Consider the following 12,808-nt stretch of genomic DNA (forward strand, 5'->3'; position numbering starts at 1 on the left):
GAGGGCCACTGTGATGTCCTCTACTCCCACTCTGGCCATAGGAGGGGCAGCTACATTATCATTCTGGCTTGGTAGTCGATGGCAGTGGTGATCAGTGCCAATGTTGCACAGAAGAGGTTGGCCATCCAATGCAGATGGAGGATAAATGATCTCATCCATGCAGCCAAGGTATGGCAACAATCTCATCACTCTAAACTCGTACACTCAAGCTCATCACACATTCACTAGCATCTCACTCTCTGCCAGCTTCAGGCGTGTCACCACCCATTCTCACACACATACCCTCACATGTCCTTCTGGCCTCATCTCCTCTGGAGAGTGCCACTGCAGCCCTCTCCATCTTGAGGTCACTTACACAGATAAACATGTGTCCCCCCCACACACACCCTGGGATACCCTCCTTCCCCAGTACAGCCCTCACCCTGCAGACTCTTCCCTTGCCTGAGGCCAATTCTCTTCCTTCCCCAAGCAAGACATGGCCCTGCAGCCATTGAAAAGCCAACCAACCTATGGCTAATCTGGTAGGGAGAGGCCTACCATGAATCCCCCTAAAAGTGATGTGGTGCTGTCTGTGAAGCCTTGGTGGGGGGGGGGGGGGGCGGACACGACTGCAAACTGGTTTCACATCGTCAAACTGATTTTTGGCTCTCTCACCATATTGTTCGCTCACACCACCATATGTGCCCGATGCCAGCAGGCACAGAAAACCCTGGCCAGAGTGTCATCCCCTTCACATGTTGTCCTTGAGGTGGCTGTGTTGGGTAAGAGACTGTTGTCCACCTCCTTTTAGAACATACCTTTGCAAAGCAGGTGTGGTAACAGATGCAGTGGTTTTTGTTGAAGTTCATCTCAAGCAGCTCCGTGATGCAGAACTCTTGTGCTCTACGGGCTTTTCCCAGGGGACACACTAGGATAAACATCAATTGTGGCTGGAGGACCACCAACTCAGTGAACGACACTATCTGATCTGCCTGAAACTTGTTGGTCTTCCAGTACAAAGAGTTGCTCATGACCGAGTGTTGCAGACTGGCACATCCCAAGGTCCAGGACTATGTGCTGAGGGACGCACTAAAGCTTGAGGCAACTGCAAAGGCGCAATGGGGAAAGGCCATCATCTAAAGCCTTTCAGCCACAATACAGTGAGCGGCTGGAAACTGTGAAAAAACTCCTTAAGGCTGTGTTTTTGACATGTAATGAACACTAAATATTGGCTGGAATCATAAATGTAATAAGTAACATATAGTATTGGGAGATCCCAAGTTGTTTTGCACTTTATGTAATGACGATGCTGAACAGTCACCTATGATGTTGAACAGTCATGTAATGTACTCTTATAAATTTTATGAATAAAGTATATTTTGGAAAAAACAATTTGTATTAAAAACCAACATTAAATGAAAAACAAGGCAGTTTTCATATTTTGAAGAATAAGCAAGCTTATTGTACAATTTATGCTGGGTAGCTGAATGAAATCATATTTCAGCTTTGTACAGATTTAACCTTGCATATTAAGGACAGACAGCCTTTTTACAAAAGAGTGTTTAGATTAGCTTATGTTCTAGCAATAAGCAATGGCTTTACTAACAGTTTACCACTCTGAACTGCTCCTTTTAACTACCATTTACTGCTTGGTGTCCCTTATCCTGGGGAAGTATGTGCACAAATCTATAATAAACACAACTGAATAACTTTTAACTTCCCATGTGAAGAAATTGCTACATTGGTTACAGAACTGAAGATTAAGTGGGCTAATTTAGTAACAAGTACTCGTGTTTAATTAGCAAAGCACCGAGTTCCTAAGCAATTACCTAATTGGGGAAAGATGCACAGTTTTATGGCAAACTGAATCATTTATTTAATGTAAGTTTCTTTTGTCTTTTTATCTAATTCCTTTAGCTTATCTCCTAATGTCAGTTTTAAAATATTCCATTATTTTTATTAATGTTCATCATTTCTTTGCCTTCATTTGCTCCACAATTACTTCTTCTTTAAAATCCCATTTTCCTTTTCAGTACACCATTGTGCCTTCCATTGGAAAACTCATGGAATCCTAGAAACTTCTGTTCTTTCAAGCAGTGCTCTGCATTAACAGTGCCCAGGGTACTAATATTTCTTCAAAATGGTCCTGAAGGTCACACATTTAACTCCACAGCAAATAAAGGAGCATCATTCTCTGTTGATATAGTTCTTCATTTCAGACACTGCCAGACAATAGTACTAATTAGGTGCCACAATAATATATGCTGTGGGTAAAAATTATGGATCAGCACCTTGTGATTTCAGTACTGTTGTTTCCTTCTTTTGCATATTGTCTAGAATTTTGCTCCATCTAAAATTGAAAACCTGCGCAAAATGGACTTACAATTCAGAAAATTAAAATGTAAGTAAATGTTGGTTGATCGATTATGGCTACTTTAGGCCATTGTATGAAAGCTTATAAAATTAATATACCAACTGTCCATGATCCATTAGCTAGTATCATCTCTTTCTTTTCTAACAGTTTCAGGCAGGATGAAAATGTATGGAGTACCAAGATAGTTCAAAATTGGCAGATTTTTTAAGCCAACAAAGTGCCTTTATGAGAGGTTAACAAAAGATTAATTGGACAAAGGGACTGAACAGTTGATATTTCCAGGTTGGTACTGCATGTTTCTCTACACACTTTCAACTTGAGCCAATCACGGTACTCCAGGTTCAAGGAGGAAAAGTACAACTGTATTTATGTCCCTCTGTATTTTTACCTAAGATAAGTTAACTTACTGTTTTTGTTTTCTAGAGCAATTAAATTAATTATTAAAGGGAGCAGCCTGAGCAGAAATCCAAGACTTTGAGTATACAGCATCTTCTGCAAGGAGGAGTGTCTATTCAGCACTACTAGATGTCACTAGAATGCTTTATAAATAAATACACTGATAATAAGTTGCAGCGTGTTATTGTTGAATGGCTATGTGTTTTGCAAACATCCAATTGACAAACACTTTACAAATCTGATAAATGCAAACAGATTGTACTAGGTACATTCTTCCTCCTTGAAGAGTTTACTTTCTTGAGGTAGTTGTGTCAATTTTTTTTTTAAATTACTATTTCTCACTAGCAAACTTTACCTAGAAATCTGCTTATTTCAGGACATATTCATTTTCTAGAGCTACAGTGACAACTTATAATTATATAGCACCTTTAAAGTAAAAAATAAGTGTCCAAAGCCACTTTACAGGGGCGTGATCAAGCAAAATTAGACATTGAACCACATTAGGAGAAGTTAGGGCCACTGACAAAAGCTTGGTCAAGGAAATAGGTTTAAAGAAGTGTTTTAAAGGAAGAGAGGGAAGTATAGAGTTGAAGAGTTAGGGTGAGAATTACAGAGCTTAGGGCCTAGGCATCTGAAGAGACAGCCACCAATGGTGCAGCGACTAAAATAAGGGATCCTCAAGGCACCAGGGTTAGATGAGTGCAGATATCTCAAAGGGTTGTGGGGCTGGAGGAAATCACAGAGATAGGAAGGGGCCATGCCTTGGAGGGATTTGAAGACAAGGTTGAGAATTTTAAAAACCAAGGCACTGCTTGACCAGGGACCAATGTAGGTCAACAAGCACAGAATGACAGGTGAACTGGTCTTGGTGGAAGTAAGGACATGGACGACCTCAAGTTTACGGGTGGTAGAAGGTAGCAAGGAGTGCATTGGAATAGTCAAGTCTAGAGGTAACAAAAGCGTGAATGAGGGCTTCAGCAGCAGATAAGCCAAGGCGGGGACAAAGTCGGGTAATGTTACAGAGGTAGAAACAGGTAGTTTTAGCGATGGCATGGATATGTGGTCAGAAGCTCATCTTGGGGCGAACTAATTCTTACTTTTTGAATAAACTGGTAAATTTTAAAATAATGTAGGTGTGACAATTTTACTTCAAACACACTTTGCTAATCAAGAAATGATGGAAAAGGAAACACCACAACATAAAGAGGGGTGAATCTTGTCAAAAAATTAAATCATTCCCATGTTGCCTTTTACCAGGAAGAAAGGCATCTTACCTCCTTGAAATTATCAAACGCTAATAAAATTATTTCATGTCCTCCTCTAACAAGACAAACAGCTGCCAAGAGTTCCAAGACGAGAGCCTTTGTCCTACAATAGCAACAAACAAGATCATTAACAGGGCTAGGATAAATAAGACTCTGGTTACACCAGTTCTTTTGTACTGGAGATACACACACAGGAAACATTCATCTGTAAATGACAATGATGCTTCTTTTTGGAATTGTTTAATTGAATTCTGTAAACCAAAGATTCAGCCTCTTTTGTTCAGAAAGGATAATCTAATGCCAACGTTCAATATATCTCATAAAAACAGATACCTCCTCGAACAGTGACTAGCTAATGGAGAGGAAACAATTCATTGTTGAAGACTGTGCTATTTTAATATATACCACTTTTTAATATTCACTTGTTGCCAAAGGATTGAAGGGAATTTTTGAAACGATTTGAAAAAATAGCATTCTGGGACATTTTCTCAAGCCTTCACCAATACCCTTAGCAACATTAATTCCATGATTCTCTGAGACTTCACTAATACAGTGAGTGGTGTGCTACTCTCCCCTACTGAACAGCTTATAAAAAAGCACCAGGAGAAAGGAAGTACTTGGTTAAGAGCATATAGCTGGGGATCACCCTTGGTCTACAGGAGAAATGGGAGTGGGACATGAAGCTGGGCACAGCAGCTGCAGAAAAGAGAAATATGGAGCGAGTACAGGGCCTCCTCCATTAGGACCTCCAGTGCTACATCCAAGAACTTGTGCACCCTCTCACTTCAGTCTCTGAGCCATCCTGAAACATCCCACTGTGCATCAACCAGCCCACTCCACATCTTCAGTGACAGTAGATGCACGGAGCCCACATGCACTGCATACAATGAACATTGCAGCCAATCAGTGCTAAATGCTAAACCTGCAGGCACCTGTTTTAGCACCTCCAAGAAAGTTAAAATTATGGTAATCGGCAATTAGGACCAAAATTGCATTTAAGTTTGTCCGATTAAATTTGGGCTTTCAAGCAAGCCTGTATTATTAGCACCTGCTTTCATCCATTCACCAAAATAAACCCCCCATGTGTATGCGGTTCTACTCAATTATGCACAAGATTGTAACAATAATCACTGTACCCAATAATCACTGTACCTTCACAGTACCTTTGCATTTTTCTGAAGCAATATTAAGTCACATTTGTTCTTCAAGTGGGAAAGATGTCTTACCTCGGATTCTTATTGTTCAGACTCAGTGCAATTTCATTAACAGCATGTGGATGCGACATGACCATGTTAAAGCCATACTGCAATTAAAGGAAAAATGGAATATCATTCATGAATAACAGATCATTGTTGTAACCTTCTGATTCAATAATAAGCATAATTTACAATTCCTAAAAGGTGTTGTCCAGAAAATCTTAGAATATGACAAAAAATATCCTGCCCCACTATCCAGTGTCTAATGGTCTAATGAGTTATTACAGAAAAGCCATACATTCCATCGCACTGCAAATGGAGGCAAAATCGTAGCACTGTGTTACCCGAATCTGAATCTCATAAGCCATGTTTTTTTTTGTTGTAAATCTCCAGGTCTGGTCACAAAATAATTATAGCCATTGGAAATTATAACTAACAAATTGAAGCACAACTTGCAGAGTGTTTCGTCAGAAGTGTGGGGCCCGATTGCAGGGGGAGCATGTAGGAAAAATGCTTTGTTCTCCAAGACAAGATAGAGTCGATAGTGGATAAGGTTTCTGATAACAAGTCGCAACTGATCACAATCCCTGCATATTTGTTGCGTATTGAATTATTGAACAAATATGTAGGACTTTCTGCCAGATGCAATAATGGAAAGATTATATTTCTTTCCACAAAATACATTCTTTCATCTAAAATCATAAGTAATTCAAAATATTTCCTCCAAAAAGGTTATTACACACTGTTCTTGATTTTCCAACATGATGGAAAATTTCCAGTATTACAATGGCCAAACTCAACTCAAAACCAACAAACATCATTCTCAAGATTCTCTAGATTGGCCTAAATGGTAGCTACACCCTATGCTCAAGATATCTTATTTCCGACTTTCACCACCCTTTGGTCATCAGAGATGACGGAGCAGTGGAAAATCAACCAGCACATGCCCAAATATTTGAAACAAATCCATGGGAAGATTGAATAATCCAGGACACTGAATTAGGGATTGCAAACCTCAAAGAAACTGCTGGTAAGTGAGATTCCAGCAGGGCCTGAAAAACATCATCAGAAATCATTTCCTATGTCTGTCATTTTGTCCTTACACCTGTAGGTTTACTACAAAAAAATATCCAATGCAATTTACAGCATAATGAAATCTGTTAAGAAAATTAAAAATGTCATGCAGGAAACCATAGATCCCAATCATGACATTCAGGTCTAAAATTTAGTTAGTGCCCCTGTTTTGCATGCTTTTATACATATTCCAAAAGGTGATTACATTGGGTTTTAGGGGGATGCAGAACTAAATGATGGATGGAGTAGCCCTCTATTTTATCTAGTTGAAGTAGAAGCTTTGCTTCTAATAGGCACAATGGTATATTCAAATCTTTGTATTTCTCATGAAGGAAAAAGGAAAAAAGACTGGAGTATCGTAACAAGGTAAAGCTTGTACTGTATACCTGATAGTTCATGATTGCACGCAAGCACATGATGCAGACATGAACATCATCCTTTTTGCTCACTAATCTAGAATTCTTCAGCGTCCTTCTGCTTGGTAAAGTGTTAAACCTAAAAGATAGATAATGCAAAGGTACTTAAAACAGGTTGCTCAAAAAAAAAAGACTCGATGGGCCGAAGGGCCTCTTCTGCACTGTGATTCTGTGAAATAGTGAATATCATTGTAAACTATAACAGACAAAGAAGCCATGTAATCTACATACATATCACTAAACTCAAATAAGTAAGGGTTGAAAACTTTATTGCATAACATGGTACCTTCAGGATTCAGACAGAAGGTAGCTGTATGGCTTCATTAACATTATAGTCCTCAATAAATTGTTGAGGTACAATAAAATCAAGACAATAGAACCAACCACAGCTTCCTGATGCCATTGTGCATTATTATAATTATGAAAATAACATATGAATCCTAGAATGTACTCACAAACATAGCAAGTAAATAAAGCAGAAAGCATTTGCAATTTTGGCTCAAGCTTTTCTAACTGCAAAAAATGCAACCTTTAAACAACCACTGATGATAAAGTTGCCACTCTTCTACATGTATAATTCTGACTGGCAGTAAGTGAAACAGTTGCAGTATTATTTATCATTGTGCAGGATATGCCGCCAGCTGCCCCAACCCACTTTTCCCATACCTACGATCTCCGTCATCGCGAAGGACAATGGCAGCATATGCATGGGAACACCACTGCCTCCAACAATCCCTCCAAGTCACTCACCATCCTATCTTGGATATATATTGTCGTACCTCCATTGTTGCTGGGTCAAAATCCTGAAGCATTGTGGAAACATCAAGCAAGCTACAGAAGTTCAAAAAGGCAGCTCACCATCACTTACAAGTGAGATAAATGCTGGGCTTGCTAGAGACACCCACATCCCAAGAATTAATTTTTTTGAGATGTGTACTTGGAAGTAAGTAGTCTTGCTATATTCAACAGTTGGGAATAAAGAACACCACACTGTGGCCAGGATTTAATGCAGGTGACAGGGGTCTTGCCCACCGGTTGGAAAACTGGTAGAAGTCCCATGTCACTTTTCTCCAGGAGGTCCAATACTATTACATTCCAATCAGGCACTTATCTAGGCAGCCTCAAGTCTCCAGTTCAGTTAAGCCCCTGTGGGGCAGAAATCTGACCAGAGGCCAGCAGCTCTCCAGTACTGACAATGCCACTAGGAGTGGTACAGTGCTGGTATAATGGGGCCTTCACCAGGGATTGCTGATGGACCCCTGGAGGCAAATGAGTGTGAGTGGGATGGGGGTCACTAGCAAGGGGGATTGGATGGTGTTCAGAAGCAAGGGCAGTGGGATGACTTCCTGCAGGTCCCAGCTCTTCCCTATGTTGGGTCCCTTGATCGGGCGCAGCGTGCCCTTGTATGATTGAGCCCACCCCTGTAGACAGCTGGCAAACCTGATAGGGTTTGGTAGGCGGCCTCCCTGCATGGCAATCCCCCAGCTGCCTTAGGTAGCCAGTTAGGGGCCTTATTTGGCTTCCAGGCAGGAAGGCTGCCAGAAGTCTGCCCACCTGGACTTGATCGGAGAGAGGTAGACCAATCACACGCCCCCATCCGCTTCTGAACTTGCCCTGGAGGGGGCACATTAAATTTTGCCCAATATTTCACTGCCGATCTAAGAGATATGGGGAAAGGGGCAGGCTATTGGGCTTAGTTTCCCTAGTAAAGATTCAACATAGATGGACTGGATAGTCTCATTCTGGACTGTAAACCTCTTTGGTTCTAAGCTTTACTGGAAATGCTGCGATATAAATGTTGAATATGCTGTCTCTGTAGTGTAGCAATTGATGCACTCAATTCAATTTATGACCTGGTGCCTTCCACCTATACAGCAAAATTCAGTCAGTTCCTAGTCAATTAGAAGGGACATTATACAGTAAACAAACCTTCTCTTTGATAAACATGGAATAAGTGTCAGCACCATGATGGTTTCCATGATAGTTCCCTTGCATTCTCTTGTTGCTTTTACTCAAGTGAAGGCATTTGAAGGTTTTAACAGAATGACAACATACATAAATTAGAGGAATCAGAGAAGTATAAAATCAAGCAACGACTGGATTTTACTTGTGACTTGCTATTTTGAATGATTAAAGATCTGATTTTAAAATAGCATAGACTTTGGCAGCAAATGTTGTCTTCTTGAGCTATAAACTTGCAAACCTCCTCCGCCAATTACAGACCAAAAAGAGCCAATCACAAAAAAAGCAAACACATTGAACCAAATTTTTCTGCCTTTCATTACCTTAGCCAGGCTAAAGCACTTTTCAGTCAATTAATTACTTTTTGAAACTTAGGGCTGAAGTTAACGTGGGGAGAGGAGTCCCTGTCACCTTGACATAAAAGTGGGCCAGCCAGCTCACCCCGCAGCCAATTAATGGCTGTTGGCCCATTAACTGGCTTGGGGCAGTTTTGACCCCCGTCAAGGGAGAGGTCCCACTTCCAGGAGCTGCAAACCAATCCAATGGCTGGTAGCTCCCTGGACTCAGCAGTGCCACCAGAAGTGGTTGGGGCCAGACTGGCAGGCCCCGGGGAGAGGTGAAGGGAAATACCATTGGGAAGGGGCCTCCAATAGGCACAAGGGATCTGAAAAGAAGATATCTGCCCCTCTTACTTGGCCACCAGTCCGACAGGTGCTGAATACTTGCTGGCAGCCTCCCCACTACGGATAAAACCCCAGCAGCAGCAGGAAGAGGCACTTAAGTGACGATTAATTCAGCGATCGGGTCTAGCGACGCCTCCCCGCCACTGATAAATTCCAGGGGCTGGGCAGGCAGGATGGCACCGCTGGCATGGCACCCAATTTCACAGAGCGTGCCCACTGCCACCTCCCCACTCCCAGGGAGCTGTAAAATTCCAGCTGTGGTCACTGTTGTAATGTTGGGAAATGTAGCAGCCCATTTACGCAGAGCAAGGTCCCACAAATGCAATAAGAATGACCAGGTTATCAGCTATTTTTAGGTAATGTTGGTTGAAGGATAAATATTGGCCAGAACACTGGGAAAACTCGCTTGACCTTCTTGAAATAGTGTCATGGGGCGTTTTACATCCACCTGAGAGTTTATACAGAGCTCAGTTTAATATTGCATTTGATGACTACGGCACTAAAGGGTCAACCTGGAATCATGTGCATGCCTTTAGAGTGGGACTTGAACCCAAAGTCTTCTGGTTCAGAGCATTGCTGAGAGCGCTACCAAATGATTGACACTTTCAAAAGAGGATTGTTTTTGGAGGCATCAATTAATATGCTAAAAGGAGAGTTAAATATGATCTGGGAGGTAAGAAAATGCCCTCATTCTTTATTCCCATAGTTTGTGTGCAATGTGATGAACCTTATACATGGCTGTGAACTGTTCCCACTTCATTTTTTAAAACTTTTAGAACGTACTTTTGGAGCAGTTCAATGTTAATAGTTCAAAAAACATTTGTGAAACATTATAGACAAATGCTTACATAGTGAATTAGACAAAAACAGCTTCACTTCACTCCAGATTTTCCCAACTCCATTTCCTCTTACAGGTTACAAACTTAAAAGCTCAGTTTCGTGGCGATTATAAAAGGTTTTTTTCAAACTGTGTTAATGCTTCTCAAATATCCTACACGCCACTGCACAAAACATTAACTGTAGTAGTCAAGCATATTGGCTACTTGTACGATTATACTTAGTGCCCCACCAAGGAATATTGTGTTTTCTTTAGGAGGCTGGAGAAGATAGTTTTATACTGCTATGCCTGTACATTTTAGGTGGACATGTTTCAGTAAGTCATTCAATACAGGAAACAGAAGTGCAATGACTTAACTATGAAGCAAACCAAAGCAGACTAAAGGAACACTCCTGTGGTTTACTGGCATAATCCTAGAATGAGTCAATGCATTTTGGCTCATTGTGGTTCTTAGGTCTGACAATATCACCAATATGCTTCAAATCACTGCTGCAGTTTACATCATCTGACTTTTCTTGTGGTTTTGCAGTATTGCCATATGCTCTCAAAGAGCCACTGCTTTCATAATTTGACATATTAAGAGGGTAGCCTTAAATCAAGATTTCATACTGCAATTTGCTACCTGCCATTTCACACATTTGACTTGTTTACAGTGTAGGTCAGTTTCATGAATTAGGAAGAAAGCAAAGTCATGAATGCACTGCTCCCAAAATGCCAAAAACTGACTCACCCTATTTCACTAGTGTTCACACCAAGCCAATTTAGGATTGATTAGTCCTTTGACTAACACTGTGAATAGCTAAATTAGTGCACTAAAAGGTGAAGAGGTGGGATATTTAAATACATTCTACAATAATTAATGCTTCATGCCGACTTTACAAGCCACCACTCTTCAACTGTGGGTTTCACTACAGCGCAGAAACAGGTCATTTGACTCAACCAGTCTGTGCTAACATTCGTGCTCCAACAGAGCCTCCTCCAATCCTTCTTCATCTAATTCTATCAGCATAACCCTCTATTCCCTTCTCCCGCATATGTTTATCTACCTTCCCCTTAAGTACATCATACTATTCGCCTCAACCACTCCCTGTGTTAGAGAGTTCCACATTCTCACCATTCTTTAGATAAAGAAGTTTCTTCTGAATTCCCTGTTTGATTGCTTGATGACTATTTTATATTGATGGCCTCTCTTTTGCTCTAATCCACAAGTGTAAACATTGCGTGTCTCAAAGCCTTTCCTAATTTTAAAGACCTCTGTTTGGTCACCCCTCAGCCTTCTCTTTTCAAATTGAAGTTTAGGTTAGATGCTAGATGGGCAGCAGCTGGCTCCAATCGTTCTTTCTGCTAAATTCAGTGTGTTAATCCTTGCAACAGGCTGATCGGCTCTCAAGAACTGGTTGCTTGTGAATAGCCACAGGGGCAAGGTACTCCCACCCATGGAACCAGATCTCAGCACAAGTCATGGCTTTCTGGGAAAGGGAGGAGAAAATTAGAAGGGAAAGGAAAGAAAAGGTGCAGGGTAAATATTTTCTTTTAAAAAATTAATAGAAGTTAAAGCAACTGAAAAATAAACATCCTATTTAACTTTAATGTAAACATTAAAACACTAATTTACATACATTGGTTGGCAAGGTGAAAGGCAAAAAAAAAGTAAATTATAAACCAGGATGTGTTTCTTGGATTGTCATCTTAACAATTGAAATTGTGATTGCTCATCTGTTAGTGATGTCTGTGCTAGACAGAATTCTGGGGTGAAATTTTCTATTCATCTGAGAACAATGGCCCCATTTAGAACACATTTTAAGGATCATACTGCAGATTTTAACTGCAACTTAAAACAAACTAATCCAGTGACTGGTGGATGAACACAAACTGTTTCTTAGCTGATGTGATAAACACGTGGGGTTTGATTTGGAGTTTTTGGCAAGCCTTGTGTTGCAGTCACATTGTATACTAATCCACTGCCCAAAATCTATCATAGTTTATGGTTAGCCATGATCTCTGATCCAGTATAGTAATGTTTTTAGTTGAAAGCAACCAGCATAAAGGCTCATGCTCACTTAAGTCTTCTCAGCAGACTTCCCTAGATCTAAACCTAGATTAAGGACGGCTTCAAGAGAACTAGTGTAAATATGATAAGAATACTCACAATAAGCCATTATTATCATAAACATTATAAACAAGATTTTTTTTTTGCTTTTGTTACCGATTTCTCCATTTTATTTTGCTTTAGAACCCAGCTTGGCACTATTCTCCATGGTTAGTAGAGTTCATCCTGCACAAAGCATATCAGTGCCCTGCTTTCTTATAGCACGAACTGCTTCATCTCAGAGAAGTTCTTTCTCAACTCCTTCAAGACTACCTGGCCAAAGCGGGGGGGGTTCAATCTTTAGGAGAAAACTAAATTAAGGAAGGGAAAAGTTGAGCTTGACCATCCCACCCAACAAATAAGATACCGTTTGCCTTCTGTTCAGAGACGATGGCTGTCAGTAGTGGTGCAGAATACCCAGGTGAGGAACATGTCTAAGAAAGGGTTGGTTCTGGAGAGAACCAAACTGAGGAAAATAAAGGCATGCAGCATCACTTGAAAAATAAGTGCCTGTTTTATTGGCGCAACTTACGCAT

General features: G+C 40.7%; 1 protein-coding gene across 5 annotated transcripts in view; it reads right to left on the reverse strand.

Annotated features, from left to right (window-relative positions):
- The window catches only part of fmnl2a (formin-like 2a), a 269,355-nt gene that overhangs the window by 60,311 nt on the left and 196,236 nt on the right, over positions 1 to 12,808 (reverse strand). For all 5 annotated transcript variants that reach the window (XR_005944561.1, XM_041200688.1, XM_041200691.1 and 2 more), the window contains exons 7-9: positions 6,671 to 6,779; positions 5,241 to 5,317; positions 4,024 to 4,117 (exon numbers count right to left, since the gene is read on the reverse strand). Coding sequence is in view for 4 of the 5 variants with exons in the window: in XM_041200688.1 (XP_041056622.1) it covers positions 4,024 to 4,117; positions 5,241 to 5,317; positions 6,671 to 6,779 (280 nt within the window). In the remaining variant the exon portion in view is untranslated. The remainder of the gene's footprint in view (positions 1 to 4,023; positions 4,118 to 5,240; positions 5,318 to 6,670; positions 6,780 to 12,808) is intronic.

Source organism: Carcharodon carcharias, chromosome 12 (assembly GCF_017639515.1).
Source record: "Carcharodon carcharias isolate sCarCar2 chromosome 12, sCarCar2.pri, whole genome shotgun sequence".
NCBI classification, from domain to species: domain Eukaryota; kingdom Metazoa; phylum Chordata; class Chondrichthyes; order Lamniformes; family Lamnidae; genus Carcharodon; species Carcharodon carcharias.